The sequence below is a fragment of the Balaenoptera musculus genome, chromosome 10 (assembly GCF_009873245.2).
Source record: "Balaenoptera musculus isolate JJ_BM4_2016_0621 chromosome 10, mBalMus1.pri.v3, whole genome shotgun sequence".
Taxonomy (NCBI): domain Eukaryota; kingdom Metazoa; phylum Chordata; class Mammalia; order Artiodactyla; family Balaenopteridae; genus Balaenoptera; species Balaenoptera musculus.
In genome coordinates this window covers 52,238,764-52,257,959 of record NC_045794.1, presented here as the reverse complement: position 1 = coordinate 52,257,959, position 19,196 = coordinate 52,238,764, and the positions used below count along the sequence as shown (strand labels likewise).

The 19,196-nt window shown below is 40.2% G+C and overlaps 1 protein-coding gene and 1 non-coding gene across 3 annotated transcripts in view; both read left to right on the top strand.

Annotated features, from left to right (window-relative positions):
* WIF1 (WNT inhibitory factor 1) overlaps positions 1–18,583 on the top strand; it is a 156,199-nt gene extending 137,616 nt beyond the window's left edge. For both annotated transcript variants that reach the window (XM_036865884.1, XM_036865885.1), the window contains exons 7-11: positions 3,196–3,291; positions 7,758–7,853; positions 13,418–13,513; positions 14,041–14,136; positions 17,893–18,583. In XM_036865884.1, the coding sequence (XP_036721779.1) occupies positions 3,196–3,291; positions 7,758–7,853; positions 13,418–13,513; positions 14,041–14,136; positions 17,893–18,014 (506 nt within the window). In that variant the 3' untranslated portion in view covers positions 18,015–18,583. The remainder of the gene's footprint in view (positions 1–3,195; positions 3,292–7,757; positions 7,854–13,417; positions 13,514–14,040; positions 14,137–17,892) is intronic.
* Positions 6,405–6,511, top strand: LOC118902967. Its single transcript, XR_005021677.1, has one exon. It is a non-coding gene; the product is annotated as a U6 spliceosomal RNA (small nuclear RNA).
* Positions 18,584–19,196: the final 613 nt, after the last annotated feature.

The following is a 19,196-nucleotide window of genomic DNA, read 5'->3' as shown; positions in this document are numbered from 1 at the left end:
TTTCTGTCTGGATGATCTGTCCATTGATGTAAGCGGGGTGTTAAAATCCCCCACTTTTACTGTGTTACTATCAATTTCTCCATTTATGTCTGTTAACGTTTGCCATATTATTGAGGTGCTCCTATGTTGGGTGCATATATATTTACAATTGTTATTATCTTCTTCTTGGATTGATCCCTTGCTCATTATGTAGTGTCCTTCTTTATCTCTTGCAACAGTCTTTATTTTAAACTCTATTTTGTCTAATATGAGTATTGCTACTCCAGCTTTCTTTTGATTTCCATTTGCATGCAATACCTTTTTCCATCTCCTCACTTTCAGTCTGTATATGTTTCTAGATCTGAAGTGGGTCTTTTATAGACAGCATATATACAGGTCTTGTATTTTTATCCATTTAGCCAGTCTGTGTCTTTTGGTTGGTGCATTTAATCTATTTACACTTAAAGTAATTATCAATATGTATGTTCCTATTGCCATTTTTTTAACTGTTTTGGATTTGTTTTTGTAAGTCTTTTTTCTTCCTTTTCTCTTTTGTTCTCTTCTCTTGTGATTTGATGACTATCTTCAGTGTTGTGTTTGGATTCCTTTTTCTTTTTTGTGTGTGTATATATTATAGATTTTTGGTTTGCGGTTACCATGAGGTTTTGATATATCAGTCTATACACATACACAATTGTTTTAAGTTACTGATCTCTTAATTTCAAATGCATTTCCAGTATCCTGCATTTGTACTCTCCTGTTCTCATGATTGCTGGTTTTGATATTGTATTTGTGTGCAGATGATTTCCTACCTTTACTGTATGTGTGCCTTTACTGGTGACCTTTCCCATTTCATAATTTTCTTATTTCTAGTTGTGGCCTTTTCTTTTCCACCTAGAGAAGTTCCTTTAGCATTTGTTGTAAAGCTAATTTGGTGGTGCTGAATTCTTTTAGGTTTTGCTTGTCTGTAAAGCTTTTAATTTCTCCATCAAATCTGAATGAGGGCCTTGCTAGGTAGAGTATTCTTGGTTGTAGGTTTTTCCCTTTCATCACTTTAAATATACCATGCTACCTTCTTCTGGCCTGCAGAATGTCTGCTGAAAAATCAGTTGATAACCTTATGGGGATTCCCTTCTTTGTTATTTGTCACTTTTCCCTTGTTGCTTTTAATATTTTATCTTTATCTTTAATTTTTGTCAATTTGATTAGTAGATGTCTTGGTGTGTTCCTCCTTGGTTTAATCCTGTATGGATCTCTCTGCACTTTCTGGAGTTTCCTCCAGAAACTGTTTCCTTTCCCATGTTAGGGAATTTTTCAGCTATTATCTCTTCAAATATTTCCTCAGGCCTTTTCTCTCTATTTTCTCCTTCTGGGACCCATATAATGCAAATACTGGTGCATCTGATATTGTCCCAGAGGTCTCTTAAACTGTCCTCATTTCTTTTCATTCTTTTTTCTTTATTCTGTTCCACGGCAGTGATTTCCACCACTCTGTCTTCCAGCTTACTTGTACGTTCTTCTGCCTCATTCATTCTGCTGTTGATTCCTTCTAGTGTATTTTTTCATTTCAATTATTGTATTCTTCAACTGGTTGTTTTTTATATTTTCGAACTCTTTGTTAAAAACACTTGTAACTTCTCGTTCTGTGCATCTATTGTTTTCCTGAGTTCTTGGATCATCTTTACCATCATTACTCTGAACTCTTTCTTGGGTAGATTGCCTATCTCCACTTAGTTGGTCTTCTGGGGTTTTATCTTGTTCTTTTGTCTGGACTATATTCTTCTGCCATCTCATTTTGTCTAAACTTCTATTTGAATTTTTATATATGTGGTAGGTTAGTTATGTTTCTTGACCTTGGAGAAATGGCCCTCTGTAGGGGATTTCCTGTGTGTCTCAGAAGTACACTCCCCTCTCATTGCCCAGGGGCCAGGGACCAGCTGGTAGATTCTGACCTGTGTTTGTGGACTTAGTTCTGCAGCCTGCTGGATCATAGTATTCTTGCTTCTGGTGTCTGCCCCCTGGTGGGTGAGGCTGGTCTAGAGCCTTGTGCAGGCTTCCTGGTGGGAGGGGCCAGTGCCTGCTCACTGGTGAGTGCAGCTGGGTCTTGGCCCTCTGTTGGGGAGGGCCATGTTAAGGGGTATGTCTGGAGGTGGCTGTGGGCTCAGGAAGTCTTTAGGCAGCCTGTCTGCTGATGGGTGAGGCTGTGTTCCTACTCTGTTTGTTGTTTGGCCTGAGGTGTCCCAGCACTGGAGCCAACAGGCTGTTGGGTGGGGCCAGGTCTTGGTGGGAAAGTGTTGGCCTCCAGGAGAGCTCATATCAATGAATACTCCCTGATACCTCTGCCACCAGTGTCCTTGTCCCCGGAGTGAGCCACAGCTGCCCCCCACCCCTGGAGACCCTTCAAAACTAGATGAGTCTGGCCCAGGCTCCTATGAAGTCATTACTTTTGCCCTGGGTCCCAGTTACACAAGAACTGGTGTGCACCCTCCAAGAGTGGAGTCTCTGTTTCCCCCAGTCCTGTGGAGCTCCTGCATTCAAGCCCTGCTGGCCTTCAAAACCAACTGCTCTGGGGGTTCCTCTTCCCAATGTCAGACCTCCAGGCTGGGGAGCCTGATGTGGGACTCAGAACTCTCACTCCTGTGGGAGAACTTCTGCAATATAACTATTCTCCAGTTTATGTGTCACGCACCTGAGGGGTATGGGATTTGATTATATCACAAGTGTGCTCTTCCTACTGTCTCGTTGTGGTTTCTTCTTTATGTCTCTGGATGTAGAATATCTTTTTTGGTAGGTTCCAGTCTTTTTATCGATGATTGTTTAGCATTTAGTTGTGATTTTGGTGTGCTCGTGAGAGGAGGTGAGGTCAAGGTCCTACTCTGCCATCTTGTCCTGACCTTCATCTGCACTGATTTTGAAATTGGAAGATTGAGGAAATAAGGCAAGAAAAAATATTTACAGTCTTAAGAAGAGCACATCTTAGTTAAAATAATGATTCTGGGCAAATTTTAGTTCTCTTCTATGAAATTGGTTGAAAATAGCCTATTTACTGCATAAAAATAATTTTTAATATAGCAAACTTGTATCTCTAAAGAGTGACTACTTTAGTGTCAACTACAAAGCTTGAAAACACAGACCTATTGTATTATTGACATTTCCAAAATGGTCCTGCTCGCAAAACCCTATTTGGTCTTAATCAGAATTCTCTCTCCCCATTAGCCCTTTGCACACCACGATGCATGAACGGCGGGCTTTGTGTTACTCCCGGTTTCTGCATCTGTCCACCTGGATTCTATGGAGTCAATTGTGATAAAGGTAACTTTCTAAGAACAAGGTTCTTTTTACTTTTTAAATGTTTGATTAAAAGACGTTTATTTACTATATCATCACTCTTCATAACAGCTCTCTAGATAGGATGTATCACTTCACTGGCTGCTATAACTTTTTTATTGTTGTTATTTTTTATATAAATTTATTTATTTATTTATGGCTGCGTTGGGTCTTCGTTGCTGTGCACAGGCTTTCTCTAGTTGCAGCAAGCGGGGGCCCTCTTCGTTGCTGTGTGCAGGCTTCTCATTGCGGTGGCTTCTCTTGTTGCAGAGCATGGGCTCTAGGCACGTGTGGGCTTCAGTAGTTGTGCCACGTGGGCTCAGTTGGCTGCTATAACTTTAACCCCAAATTTTAGTGTAGCTTAACACAGTACAAGTTTACATTTGCTCACAGAATGCTCCACTGCAGGAATACTTGGTCAGTGGGCAGGGCGGTTCTTCTCCATGCAGTGATTTAGGGTCCCAGGTGCCTTCCATCAGTGGTCCTGCCTAGAACTTTGGAGCTCTCCAGATGCAGCCAATAAGCAGAGGAAGAAAGACTGGAGTAGGTACTGCTTAAAAAACAAACAAAAAAACAAAACAAAGAAAAGCCCAGAAGTGACCTACAAAACTTCAACACCTATTCCCTGGATAGGAATTAGCTCCATGATCCTACCTGGATGCAGGCAGGAGAAATGTCATCCCTGGTTGGACAACCATCTCCCAATGACAACTTTATGGGAGGGGAGCATGGATTTTTGTGAACAATTAACTGCTCCTTCCCCATTGGGGTTTTGGTATGTCCCAAATTAGTTTTATGGGTGAGCTTCAAAGACTGAAATGAAACAATCTCTTCCAAACTGCCTGACCTAGAAGTTCACTGATCCTGAATTTAATTCTCTGCTCACAGATCACATCCCTGAGAGATCAGGATCCTCCTTCCTGTGATGCTGCATCATAGCCAGATTTTACTCTCAGAAAGTGGATTCAAATGTGGCTCTAAAATAGTACTGAATGATTCATACTCTTTACAGGACACCTATCTATTTTGCCCAGTTCACATCTTTTATGGAAAAAAATTAAATTATATCCTGAAAGTGTATGTATTTAATGAAATTATCCTTGTGTCCAAAATGCTAATTGCATGAGTAGGGCACGGTTTTTTTTAAATAACTACTTGCCTCAAAATAAAATGATGTGTTATTTTAGAGAAGTGTCTCTTTAGTGATAATGCAGATAGCACCAGTTACGACTGAAATGAGCAGCTTTTTAAAAAAGAAGGAAAAGCTAAAGGAAAGAGCCCTTAATATGAGTCAGAATAATCATTTATGGTAGTCTGTTATTTTATGATATACAAAGTACCTTCATACAATTACCTAACTTTACTCTCAACAATCTTTTGAGATATGTAAAGCATCATCCATCTCAATCTCAGCTAAGCAAAATGAGGTTTATAGAGCTTGAGTAGCTTGGCCCAAATTCACACCCTCCACTGTACCATGTTGCCGCTCAAGCTACCTGTTTCACATCCTAGATCCTCTACCAGTGACTGCTTCTGGGCAGAGAACCTCATCTCTGTGGGCCATGCTTTTCCCAACTCTAAACTGGAAATTAAGCCATTGACGCCTGGTTCCCCCACCTCTGTGCTAAATGAGATCATGTGTGAGAGCATCTCTACCTTTTAGTTGTAAGTGATCTTCTAAAACTATAGCACTGGAGTGAAAATAATTTTAAAATTTTATGTTCATAAAGATTAAGCACTAATGACACTGATAATAATAGCCAGTGAATAAAATTCTTTCTTGTGAAGCTTCTTTGCATTTGTCTAAATGTAGCCTTCAGCATCTCTGCTACTTCACAACTGAGCAGAAGTTGATTCTTGAAGCAGAATTAAACTCATATTATCTCAAATCTATTAGGAAATAGAGCAAATCCTTCAGAGACTTGGATGAAGAATGAATGTATTATCAGGTTTAGGAAGACCATTTGTGAGGCCTGCTTATGTAGATGAGGCTGTTACTGGTGTATCTGCACCGTGGACTGTCAGTTGTAATGTTTTTCTTACGCTATGGTGTCACAAACGCTGCATGGTCCCTGTTGAAGGAAAAGATCTATGTGTATTCCCGTTTCTTTTACGTTTGTAATATTTTACCTTTCAGATGAAAGATTTTCTTACTTGTTAGACTCCAGTAACTTTTTTTATTCTTTTGGAAAGTCTGTTGAAATTCCACTTGGTTTCCCCAGAGATCTGGGAACATTAAAAAATAATGTTTTTTACTGCCTCAACAAAAAGATGCATTTATTAACCAGGAGGGAGTGTAGAGCTTCTGAAAAATGGTTTAATTATTGGCATGGAGCTAGACCTTAGCCCTACATATTTGAAGAAACACTAAAGATTAACTTTTATTGGCTCTTGGGACATCTGTTGCAAACTTTAACAGTTGAGTAGTTAAACACTGGCCTAGCAAACCCTCAGCCCCAGTGAAAGTTACTTGGTGTCTCTGGCTCATTTTCTGAGTCAAGAATCATTGCACGTGGGACTTCCCTGGTGGCACAGTGGTTAAGAATCCGCCTGCCAATGCAGGGGACACGGGTTCAATCCCTGATCCGGGAAGATTCCACATGCCGTGGAGCAACTAAGCCTGTGTGCCACAACTACTGAGCCTGAGCGACTACAGCCCGTGCTCCACAACGAGAAGCCACCGCCACAAGAAACCCGCGCACCGCAACGAAGAGTAACCTGTGCTTGCCACAACTAGAGAAAGCCTGCACACAGCAACGAAGACCCAATGCAGCCAAAAATAAATTAATTAACTAATTAATTTAAAAAAAAAAAAAGAATCATTGCACAACAGAAATGTAGAGAAGCTTGGTCCAGATGGTAAAGTATTATGCAAATACTAAGGGTGTGGCCAAATTCAATAATCAGCTTTGTCATATTCTGTAACTTTTGATTACACTCCCAGGTTCATTGCATTCTACACATTAGTAAGGGATAGTGCCCAGAGGGCTCCAGCCAAGTGGACACAGGTCCTGATGTTTTCTCATCTCTTCTTATTATCCCCAGGAGAAACAGGGACAAGTGGGGAGACAGGACACGCTCACAAAAACAACTGTCTTGTGCTCGCTTTAGCAGCACATGTACTAAAATTGGAATGATACAGAGAAGATTAGCATGGCCCCTGCATAAGCATGACATGCAAATTCGTGAAACATTCCATAATTTAAAAAAAAAACTGTCCAGCCCTAACAATACTAACAGCAAGTAGCAAAGAGGAAGTCCAAGAGCTGATTTTCCTAAATCCTAAATTCTATACCCCAATGCTGCCGCTCCCCTCTACATCAGGAGGCTTGATTTTGCCAAAGCAAGTACAGCATGGCCTTAAGCTGAGAGGTCCTTATGATTTTTAACAAAAAGCTTTATCATTTAAGAAGCATGATATTCATAGACTATTCCAGTTGGACTTCTTTTCCACAAAGAAAGCATACACTCAGAACTTTTGGATTTCCTTTCTAATTTTCTTACCGAAAGCTTATTCCAGCTTTCGTTCATCTATAGCCAACTTTGGCCTGTTTTATATAGGACAAGAACAAATAGGCCATAAAACTGGAATAGCTGAGAATCAAGTTCTTATTTTCATCTCCTTTATAGAACGAGCCAACTTGTCTATTTTTAGATATTTGCTCTCCCCCGTCCCCATTTCTGTCTTCCCTCTATTTTAGGTGCCAGTGAGCCGTGAAATTTCAGAAGCTGACTCTAAGAGAGAGGGCTTAGTATGAATCACAAACAGTATGATTATTACCTGGAAAATCTAGTTAATTGGACTCCCACAATAATATACCCACATTCTTCATCCCTCCAGCTCATGCTGCCGCCACTTCCCTGACTGTGGTACCCGCAAGGGGCAACAGTCTGTCTTTTCCTGAATATAATTACTCCTTCCTGCAAATGTCAAAAAAGTCTATTTTTAAAAAATTCCTGTTATATAAGATGCATCTCTGTTCCTCTTATTCAGAAAAGAAGTTGCTTTCTCCTTTGTCTGATCCCAATATTTATGACTTCTCTCCCTTTTATCTATTCCAAAGAAAGTTTTCTCCTTTTACTCTTCCTTCATCTTAAAAAATATTTTCTTGGGTTCATAGAGTTCTTCTCCTTTAAGAGCATAGATATTTATAAGAAAATAAAAAAGATATGTTTTTTTTTTTACACACGGTGCCTTTTTTCACTAAGAGGTAAACCCCTAGAGGTGGGTCCTGTGTAATGTGCGTGGTATCCTGTTATGTTGCTGGAATCTGCAAATGGTCAAGCAATTGCTTACAATTCCTGTATGTGTAAAGTGGCTTGTTTTATTAAATAAGTAAATGGGCAAGTAGCAGATGCCTAAGAAGAATCACTTAGCCTTAATGAAATGTTGTTGTTGTTGTTAGATTTAAGCTACTGTCTAATGCAATACTCTGTTTTCATTCTAACAGCAAACTGCTCAGCCACCTGCTTTAACGGAGGGACCTGTTTCTACCCTGGAAAGTGTATTTGCCCTCCAGCACTTGAGGGGGAACAGTGTGAAATAAGTGAGTATTGACCTGCATTGTCTTTGTTTTTTGGGGGGAAAACTTAGAAGCTCCATCTAACCCCTTCGTTTTATTGATGAGGAATCTGAAGCCCAGAGACAATGAATTGCTTGTCTAAGGTCTCAGGCCAGTGGTTTCTTTTTACTAGATTGAGCCGCCATCTGTTTTGGCTAAAGGTGGGCAAAGAGTGACATAGCTCAGCACAGATGACTCAGAGCAAATGCTCTCTGACTCAGTTATCTTGGTTTGGGTTATTCACCATGTTGCGTTGTTTCTTGTTAGTGATTTTTGCCCCTTCTCATTGTGCAGAGCCCATAGTTTCAGCCTGGAAATGTAGATCAGAGCTTTAGGACAGCTGGAATTTGATCACCTACCTGCAGGCATAGAGAGTTTTTTCTCTGGCACTCACTGCCACATTTCCTAACCAGACGGAGCCTATTAACTCATCTCAGAGAAAAGGATAGACTCAAGAAAAAAGAGGGGAAAAAAAGGTGCAGAGCAATAAAAACAAACAAACAAACAAAAACCTAATAGCACATGCAACAACATGAATGAATTGCACAGATGTTATGCTAAGTAAAAGGAACTAGACGCAAGAAAGTGCATGCTGCATGATTCCATTTTTATGAAGTTCAAGAACAGGCAAAAGTAATGGATGATCATAGAAACAAGAATAGTGATTGGGGGCACAAAGGAACTTTATGGGGTGCCAGAAATGCACTATATCTTGATTGAGGAAGTGTCTCATGAGTGTTTATTTATGTAAAAGACAAAAAAAATAGTTGAGCCATAAACTTAAAATCAGTGCACATTATGCCTTCACTAGATGTTTGTCATGCTTTGATACAAAAAAAAAAAAAAAAATGTAAGGGTGGACTGTGGTAGGTAATCACTGTTTTGGGAATCAGGATACCAAACTGCTTGCCCTGGCCCTGTCACCTCCCAGTCACGTCACTGAAGCTCTCTGCTCAACTCAGAAATGAGCCAGCCCCACTCTCAATTGCTCTATGACCCAGAAGACAGATAACACCGAAGCCCCGCTCGGGAAGGAGCAAAAGGAATGTGAGTGAGCACGTCTGCTAAAGGTGCTGTGTCCCTGCCTTTCTGGAAGTTCTGGAATATGGCATTTTCACCTCCAGCTATATCGTGTCCATAAAACACCACTGTGTTTGGTACAGCCATAGTTTTTGAAGTTGTACTGGGTTCAAAATTAAATAATACTGACTTCCTATTTTAACTTTCAACCTCTAATTTATTTGTGGGTTTTTGTAGTTTAATAAGTAGTAGCTGAAGTGACAGTTTTTTATAGAGTTCAAATGAAGTACCTCTGAAGTTTCCATAGGACATGCAATTAATTGTCAGGACGTGCTTTCTGCTCTTATTAATTACCCTGCCCTGATAAAGATATCTCTGAGCTCACTCCCCTCAGTTTTCTTCCCATACTTACTCTCAAACTTCGCATATTTAGTTGGTTCATGTTTATGAATCTTTGTTCATGGGTTCATCTCTCTTCATGTGGGTATCTGTTTCATGCCCTTAGGTTTATGACCTTTCCATTGGCAGAAACTGTTTTCTATTCTTTTTTTTTTTTTTTAACTGCACCAAAAATGTGGGCCTTTTGAAAGCTCCTGATTATCCCCATCACAAGTTATACTAAAATCCTTTTAGGAAATTTTTTGTTTCTATTACAGGAACCAAATTACCAGGAAAAAATTAAAATGGGTCTTGAGTTGAAAAGTGCCTCTCGTGTAATAGAGACAAAAAGTTGAATTACGTATCCTATTTTTAAATTGAGATACAACTCACATACTGTAAAATTCACCATTTTAAAGTATATAATTGAATATAGTCACAAAGTTGTGCAGCATCTCTTCTCTCTAATTCCAGAACATGTCATCATCCCCCAGAGAAGCCCTGTACCGACCAGCAGTCGCTCCTCACTGTCCTCTCCCCAAGCCCCTGGAGTCCACTAATCCACTTCCTGTCTCTTTAGATTTGCCTATTCTAGACATTTCATATAAATAGAATCATCCAATATATGGCCTTTTATGTCTGACTTCTTTCACTTGGCATGTTTTTGAGGTTCACCTACATTGTAGCATATATCATTACTTCCTTTTACTTGCTACAGAACATTCCATTGTGTGGATATACCAACCACATTTTGTTTATCCACTCATCAGTTGATGGGCATTTGGGCTGTTCCCACTTTAGGACTCTTACGAATAATAGTGCTGCTACGAACATTTGTGGACAAGTTTTTGTGTGAACATGTTTTCAGTTCTCTTGGGTATATACTTAGGAGTAAAATTGCCAGACCACATGTTAACTCTTTAATTTTTTGAGGAACTGCTGAACTGTTTTCCAAAGTGGCTGTACCATTTTACATTCCCACCAGCAATGTACAAGGGTTCCAATTTCTCCATATCCTTACCAACACTTGTTATTGCCTGTTTTTTTAAATGAAATATGTATTCTGATGCTATTTATATTTTCATTTCTTCTGGCCTCTATCAGAATTGATAACTTCTCAAACTTCATTCTGACTTGACTGTGAGATATACTTGCAGTTTAACAAATAAAACCATGGTTAGAAGTATCTAGATGTATGTACCTATGTTTATCTTGTTCTTTAAGGTTCACAGACTTTACAAGAATCTTTAATGAACCTTCAGTTAAAAAGACCAAATTATTTATACTGTACTATAAACTTTTTTTAATACCTTAATGGGTTCTTCTTATTATAAAACTTATCTGTATAAAGTGTTCTCCATAAAAAATTAGAATATTGGATAAAACAAAAATCACTCATAATTCTAAGACCCAGAGATGACAGTTATTGGCGCTTATTGTAAACTATTTTTATCTTTTTTCTATGTGAAGGATAGTCACAAATTTAAGTTACCTCACAATCTGATGGGCAGAGGAAGTTTAATATCTTTATTTTGTCAATACCTTAATCTCACTGTTCTCACTGGTTAGAGTTAAAATTCAAATTGTTTAGAATTAGTCAAATCTGTTTGTCTTCAGGCAATATTTAGTCTCATTTGGGTAAAAATGTGTAATCGCTCAAGATGACTCAGTTTACCACTGTTCAATGGATAGATTGGTTGCAAAATATTTTCAGGAAAAGGAAGTCAATGTTACAGACACTTACAGAATTTGTAATTTTAAAACAATCATCTCTTCATGATGTTTTGGCTCCATGAAGTTTGATCTAGGAATGGCCTTCTAACCGTCACCAGCGATCATATTTTTGTGGTGAGATAACCAGGAGAGAACGTCCTCCTTCCTGGCTTCAGTGATCCTAACGGTCCTCACTTCCCTCTTGCCAAGAAAACAAAAAGATCCTTGGAGTCAACGAGAAGATTCTCTCCTGGGGCTTCCCTGGTGGCGCAGTGGTTGAGAATCAGCCTGCCAATGCAGGAGACACGGGTTCGAGCCCTGGTCCGGGAAGATCCCACATGCCGCGGAGCAACTAAGCCTGTGCGCCACAACTACTGAGCCTGTGCTCTAGAGCCCACGAGCCACAACTACTGAAGCCCGTGTACCTAGAGCCCGTGCTCCGCAACAAGAGAAGCCACCGCAATGAGAAGCCCGCACACCACAATGAAGAGCAGCCCCTGCTCACCACAGTTAGAGAAAGCCCGCGCGCAGAAACGAAGACCAAAAAAAAAGCAGCCAAAAAGAGAAAAAAACAAATACTGTATGCAGCCAAAAAAAAAAAAAAAAAAAAAAAAATTCTCTCCATCAATCATTCTCTGCATTATCCCTGGATACCAAGTTCACATCTCATAGAATATGGGGAAACTTGGGCTCTCCAAGTATTTCACAATAACTCCTCTATCTCTTCTGCCCTATAGCTATTGTCCCACATCTTGCTTACTTGAAAAAACCCAGTGCATTGCAGAGTACTGTGATATGATCCAATTTTGTGCATATGATGGGGACAGATGTTTCTCTGATGCAAATGGAAATTCAGAATTAGGTATTCCTTTCCTTAAATTAGAGTTGGGATCTTGACCAAATAGTAAATGCTATTATTTGTATCCAAACCTATCAAAAAGTACACTTTTGGATTTTTAACGGTCCATAAAAAGGTGGCATTCTAATATTAAGATTGTTTTAATACATGTTTCTAGAACATCCCTGCGTCAGAAGAACCTACAGGTCTAATGGCATTCCAGGTTCTTGAGAGACTCTAACATCTCAATATTATGTCTCTATTATCTCCACAATGACTAAATGCTGCTTTGGTTGATTTATATATGAAGAAAGTCATTTTTGGAGAAATAAAAAGAGAAGAAAGTGTTTTTAGCAAAATTATTTTCATATGGGATTCACTTCATGTTTGTCAAGCATAATGCTTGCCTGGAAAAAAAACTTCAGCCTTAGGATGGCAAATTCTAGATTGCAGAGGGAGAATAAATAGCTTCAAAAGTAAGAAAGAAGAAAAATATTATATAATTTTTACATCTAAGGCCCTATTCCAGCTCTAAAATCCTGTGATTCAAAGATCTGTGAAAAGACTAGCAATACTCATTTGGCACAGAGATAAAAGAAAGAATGATGTATCATTAGGATCTAAGACATTCCAGAAAAATGCACAGGTGTGGAATCAGGCACCTTTTGTGCCCCACCTCATATCCTTCTCAGCTAGCCTTTCACTCCAGCCACTGCTATGACCTATTTTGCACAGACATAGCCTAATTGCACCTTAGCTGTGTCACACTTCTCTTGCTTTCCACCCAGAGACTCCTGAGTACTAAAAAAAAAAAAAAAAAAAAAAAAAAAAAATACAATCTGCACTCACACAGTCACAGAATGGAAACGCAAGAAAGTTATTCCATGGGGTGACCTTTGATCAGTGGGAGACAAGTACAGATGAATAAATGCTCCCCTCTTCCTTCCTTCAGTCAACTTGAAGGTGCAGTCAGTCTACCTGGCTCCTCAGAAAGACGCTGCAGGATACAGCCCAGTTGCCCATAGTGATGACCAACCCACAAACATATTATACTTCTGTGTTGGCTTTCCCTCCTTCGCCGTTTTACTCTCCCCACCCCCCATTCCTGATCCCTAGGATCACTTCCCAAATAAACTCTGCACGCAGGCCCTGCTTTCTGGAGAATCCGAGGCTAAGACAGAAGTCATCATGTCCAGGTATAGGCCTGCTTTCAGAAAAAGTGACATACAAAAATCAGAACTCAGAAAAGATCAGTTAGGGCGTCATTCATTTCTTCATTTTTAGTATACCTTAAATTACAAGTGTTTATGAATCTGTTAAAACATTATTCTGTTTATTTAAAAAGTAATAGGAATACATTTGAACAACATATTCATTGTAGTAGATACATATCCAGAATCATAAGTAAAAATACTAGCCTGGTTGTTCCAAAAGCGAGACTCAAACAGTAACAAAGCCAGGGTAGATCAGAAATAAGTGGAAATAACTGCCACTTAAAAGGCTTGATCCTCTCAAAGCCGTGCAGTTCCTTTGAAAAAATGTAATTGCCTCTGAATGAAGCACAGAGTTCCTTGCTTATTTGCATTCTTCTCTATCTCAGGCAAATGCCCACAGCCCTGTCGAAATGGAGGTAAATGCATTGGCAAAAGTAAATGCAAGTGCTCCAAAGGTTACCAAGGAGACCTCTGTTCAAAGCGTAAGTACCCCGTACACATAGTCGATCTTGTGTCACAGGATAATTAAACTAGTAGGAGTCTCTTCTCTCTTCATAACTTCTGTACCTACTGCATGTTGCTTGGGCATCACAATTAACCTTTCTTCACTGACATATGTTTCCTTGAAGTAGACCAAAGACGTTGTATGAAATCCATGCACGTAAAAAAAACTTAGACACATTCGCACACACAACCAAACTTTTTCACTCTTAGCAGTTTTCTTAAGGAAGATGAACTTCCATTGCCCAGCAGTTTCAAAGTCCTCCTGAGCGTCTTTTGTGAATGAGAAGCATCAAGTCTAGTTTAAGATTACTCTCAGGACTGTTTCAAAAAGTCCAAAACTGACTTCTAGCTGGAGATTGACTTAGAAAGAAAGAAAGAAAAAAAAAAAAATTAAGGGATGAAGCCAAAACTAACACATTCTAAAGAACTGCAGGAAAAGCAGCTGCGTAATTCTGTTGACAAATGAAAGCTCAGGAAACATTCTCTCTATCTCCTTTGACTCTAGCTGTCTGCGAGCCTGGCTGCGGTACACACGGAACCTGCCACGAACCCAACAAATGCCAGTGTCAGGAAGGCTGGCATGGAAGACACTGCAATAAAAGTGAGTGCGAGCCGTCTGGCGAGCCAGCCTTTTGCATGTCTGTTTCCTGGCTCCAAAGGCGGACGGACAAGCCTAACTCAGCCCCGCTTTCCTTTTCATAAAAGCAACTTCTCCTCCGCTGCCTATTCTCCCCCGTGCTTCTCTGCGTGCCACACCCCGCCCCACCCTGTACTCTCTAAACGTTAGAACCTAAGCTTTAGAGTATAAAGAGGAAAGAAAGCATCACTGTAAAATAGCACCACAAATATCTTCCAGGTTAAATTAGTACTACGTGGTGATTTGGTAATACGGTATGTTAACTGTGATAGAAATAAGTAAGATTTTAAATCAGATGTAGATCGGTATCTACATGGTTCTGATTTTATCATTCACAATTGATCAGTCAGTATATAGAACATGAAGAGTTCTGTAAAATCTTTAAACTGTATTGGTTATGGTATGCTTTAAATGGGTTCTTTTGTGGGAGAGTAAAGGTCTGTGAAGTACAGGAGAGATGTTATCATGGAGTTGTGTTTTTTCAAATTCATTGAGTAGTGAACTCAATGAACTAGCTATAGGCTAATAAAAGTGAACTAGCTATAGGCTAATAAACCACTGACCTATTTTATACACAAAATGAAAGTTGCTAAATTCAATCATTCCGTTTTGATTGATATGCTAGGCATGAATCCAGGCACTGGAGACATACCAGTGAACAGACAGAAAAGGCCCTTCCTGGTAGCACCCAGGTTCAGGAGGGAGGGACAGTCGATCAGCAAGTGAAGGAAATAAATAATGCAGTTTCTGCAGGTTCATCCTGCAGCTTGAACTCAGTCTCCTGAGTATGGACCCACTGGCCATTTTCCTTTGAGGAAAGAAAGGCTTCATTCAGTCATACAACTCCCTTGATTAACAGACATCCAGATTGTGTCTACCAAATTGTGTCTCCAAAATAATGTACACAAATTGAACAGATCACTTTCACATCAGATGCTTTTCTAAATCAGTGGTCTCCAAAGGGTGATGCATGTAGCCCAGTGAGTGTGGAATGATCAGCTGGGTGCTGAGGGAAAATATAGTTTGAAAACATTTTTTATATTTTATATTCTTTTATTACATTTATGTATAAATTTTATAAGTAACGTATATATAGTTATATATCTCAATCTCTAATTTCTAATTTTTGTGCATATTTTATAACTCACATTATATTATTCTGATATGTATATATACCATTTATGTGTAGGTATACATGTTTATTTGTTTATTTTAAAGTATACTGGTGTCTGGTCTAGGCTAAGCCATTGATTTGAGTCTTTTTCACCCACTGAATTGGCTGGATGGTAGATTGAATTGGCTTCAGGTGGGCATAGCTTAACAAGAAGTGGAGCTCCTCTAGAAAAGCGTTCCGTTACCGAGGTGGGAATGATTGAATCGTATTCCTGTTAGGACATACTTGGTGGGGGGACCTTCTTGGGAGTAAAAGACCTGTAGAAAACTAACCATTTCTGGAGCCATTTTGGAAAAGAGTTAAACCAAACCCTTTACGCCACCTTTAACTCAGGATACGAACTGTGCAGTTTGTCCCCAAATCAGAGTAAGTTTCCAGAAGTCCTTGGGCCTAGGGATGACCTGAAGTGAGACCATACGTCCCAGGACTCAATTACAAAGGTCTTCTGGGACTCACATTCGGGGCCTGGTGACCGCCAACGGTGATGGGAGGGGAGTACAAGAGGCGCTGTTCCTGCTGATACACCCGGTTGCTCTTCCAGGAAGAAGGCAAGTTAGGGGCCCTCATGCATGTAGTTTAGATGAGCAATTCTGACAGGTCTGCCAGCCACCAAATAGCACTCCCACTTGTAGACTTTGCTGCTGAAAGCTTCTGTCATCTGTTCCTCCTTCAGATCCAGGCATTGCATGTCAAGAAGATGCCTTGGTGTTTGATTCAAATGCAAACGTGTTTTCCGGGAGAGGGCCCCCCAGCCATTCTGTACATTGGCTGAGAGAATCAGGCTGAAAGAATGAGGTTTATTTTGTTTAAAGGGAGGGGACAAGGAAGCCCTGAGGCACAGAGTTCTGCTAAGAACAGACCCCCAGCAGGGTGACACACTGAGAGGTCCCAGGCACCCAGACATCCTACTTGGGAGGAGGACACTGGAGACAGACTGCCGGGCTTAGGCTCCCCTCACCAGGGAGGCGTGGCCTTCATGGGTGGCAGGGCGAGCAGCAGGGTAGGGATTTACTCCAGCGAATTGTTGGCTCATTGTTCTGGCTGCGCCTTGAGCTACGAGCCTACATGCTGACAATTCAGAGAGACACATTCAGGAACAAAGTATTCTGTTCTCAGTAGTTACTCAATGGCATGCTTGCATTTATTTATTTATTTATTTGGCTGCGCCAGGTCTTCGTTGTGGCATGCGGGATCTAGTTCCCTAACCAGGGATCAAACCCGGGCCCCTGCATTGGGAGTGTGGAGTCTTAGCCACTGGACCACCAGGGAAGTCCCCCCATGCTTGCATTTAAAAACCACAAGGAAGGGACGTCCCTGGTGGGGCAGTGGTTGAGAATCCGCCTGCTAGTACGGGGACACGGGTTCGAGCCCTGGTCCGGGAAGATCCCACATGCTGCAGAGCAACTAAGCCCGTGCGCCACAACTACTGAGCCTGTGCTCTAGAGCCCGTGAGCCACAACTACTGAGCCCACGTGCCACAAATACTGAAGCCCGCGCTCTAGAGCCCGTGAACCACAACTACTGAGCCCACATGCCACAACTACTGAAGCCCGCGCACCTAGAGCCCGTGCTCCGCAACAAGAGAAGCCACTGCAATGAGAAGCCTGTGTGCAACGAAGAGCAGCCCCTGCTCACCGCAACTAGAGAAAGCCCGCGCACAGCAACGAAGACCCAACACAGCCTAATTAATTAATTAATTAAAATAAATTTTAGAAAAAACCACAAGGAACAAATGAAATGCCAAACTTGACTCTAATGCACAGGAAGATGGAGGCAGATTTTTAAAGTGTGATTGCTGTTTTGGATCAGTTTTAGGAAATCAGCAGAAGTGAGTCAGTGCCCAGAAGCATTTCCAGAAGTTCACAAGTAATAAGAAAAGAGGCTTCAAGTTGTGTAACTCAGTGTTACACTCCACTTACAATGAGCTGGAAATGCTATTGATAGATGCCCACCTTCACCGAAACGCACAAATCCCCATTGATAAGGAGTCAGTTCAAATCATAACCTTTCTCTAACATGTGTACTGGAGTCCTTAATTCTTATAAAATTCCTATTTTGTGTAAACGCAATAGCCATGCCTAATCATGTGATCTATATGAAGAATGGGGGTTGTTACATCGAACTAGATCAATATAATGGAGGCTGGTTTTACAAGGCAGTGAAAGGATCAATGACCAAGTCCTCTGCGAAAGCATCCCTGCTATTGAGACCTCAGTGCTAGATCCTTACCAACCCTTGGGTGGAGAACATCCTTCCATTCAATCACATTCATCCAAAGTTTGCATCAAGAGTATCTGCATGGCCAAAATACATAGTGAATCAGAGATTCAGTGGAAGCCAGATTTGATGGAGTTAGTAAAATGGGTTTCTTTTAACAGAGATCTTGAACCTGTAACATCTCTTCATTCAGGTAGCTTTTTGTGATTGCTGTGGTCTTTTACTCTGGGTTGAAAAGGGAAAATGGATTTCATTTGAATGATTAATAATGAATCTGAAGAGCCTGTTTTTGTAGTTTCTTTTCTTTTAAGCTGTGAATAATTTTGCAGGGTACCGAGGCAGCCTCACGCATGCCCTGAGGCCAGCAGGCGCCGGGCTCAGGCAGCACACGCCTTCACTTAAAAAGGCCGAGGAACGGCAGGACCCACCTGAATCCAATTACATCTGGTGAACTCCGACATCTGAAACGTTTTAAGTTACACCAAGTTCATAGCCTTTGTTAACCTTTCATGTGTTGAATGTTCAAATAATGTTCATTACAGTTAAGAATACTGGCCTGAATTTTATTAGCTTCATTATAAATCACCGAGCTGATATTTACTCTTCCTTTTAAGTTTTCTAAGTACATCTGTAGCGTGATGGTATAGATTTTCTTGTTTCAGTGCTTTGGGACCGATTTTATGTTATGTAAGTTGTTCAGGTTAAATTTTTGTCTTTTCAGTGTGTAGTTGGCAGATAATTTCCAAAAGTACAATGCATTCATGATGTCGAGGGGCTGGGCAACATTAGAGAAGATAAATGGAACAAAAATGCATAAATCACAAGGGTCTGGATGAAGCAGTTAAAGTGCTGAAGTTATAGCATTTCAAATTATATTGTCATGTATTTAGACATTTCTCACATTTTTTAAATTCCCCTTATTTCTAAACTCACAATACAATATATTTTGACCTTACCATAATTCCAGAGAATTCAGTATTGAAAAAAAAAAAAAGAGAGAGAGAAAGAAATAACACTGTGGTAGTGGCATTTAACAATATAATATATTGTAAACACAATAAAATAGGGAATATAATGTATGAACTTTTGGCATTGGCTTGAAGCAATATAATATATTGTAAACAAACACAGCTCTTACGTAAACATTTTATACTGTTTGTATGTATAAAATAAAGGTGCTGCTTTAGTTTTCTGAGTGTTGTATGGAGTGGTCTTTGCATGTGTTATTTTATGAAAATAAAGTTGGTTGCAATTGAGTGGAAGTTAAAACTTTGCAGTATCACAAAAAAACAGAAGATATTCTTTCCCTGACTCTGTCCTAGCTCTCTAGCCTCATCTCTCCCTCCCAGTTCTGTCTCTACTCCAGCGTCACACTACGCTCTGTTGTCAGAGCCTGCAACACTCCTATTTATGTCAGCTCCCAGCTTAGTTGTCATTTCCTTCAAAAAGTCTTTTCTAACTAGGATGTGTTAAATATCCCTTAGTGAAGACTTCCTAAAGGTGTGAAAATGTTGCAAATAAAAGTGCTACCAGTTGGGAATGTATTCAATAAATTGGTGCAGCCACTATGGAAAACTGTATGGAGGGTCCTTAAAAAACTAAAAATGGGGCTTTCCTAGTGGCGCAGTGGTTG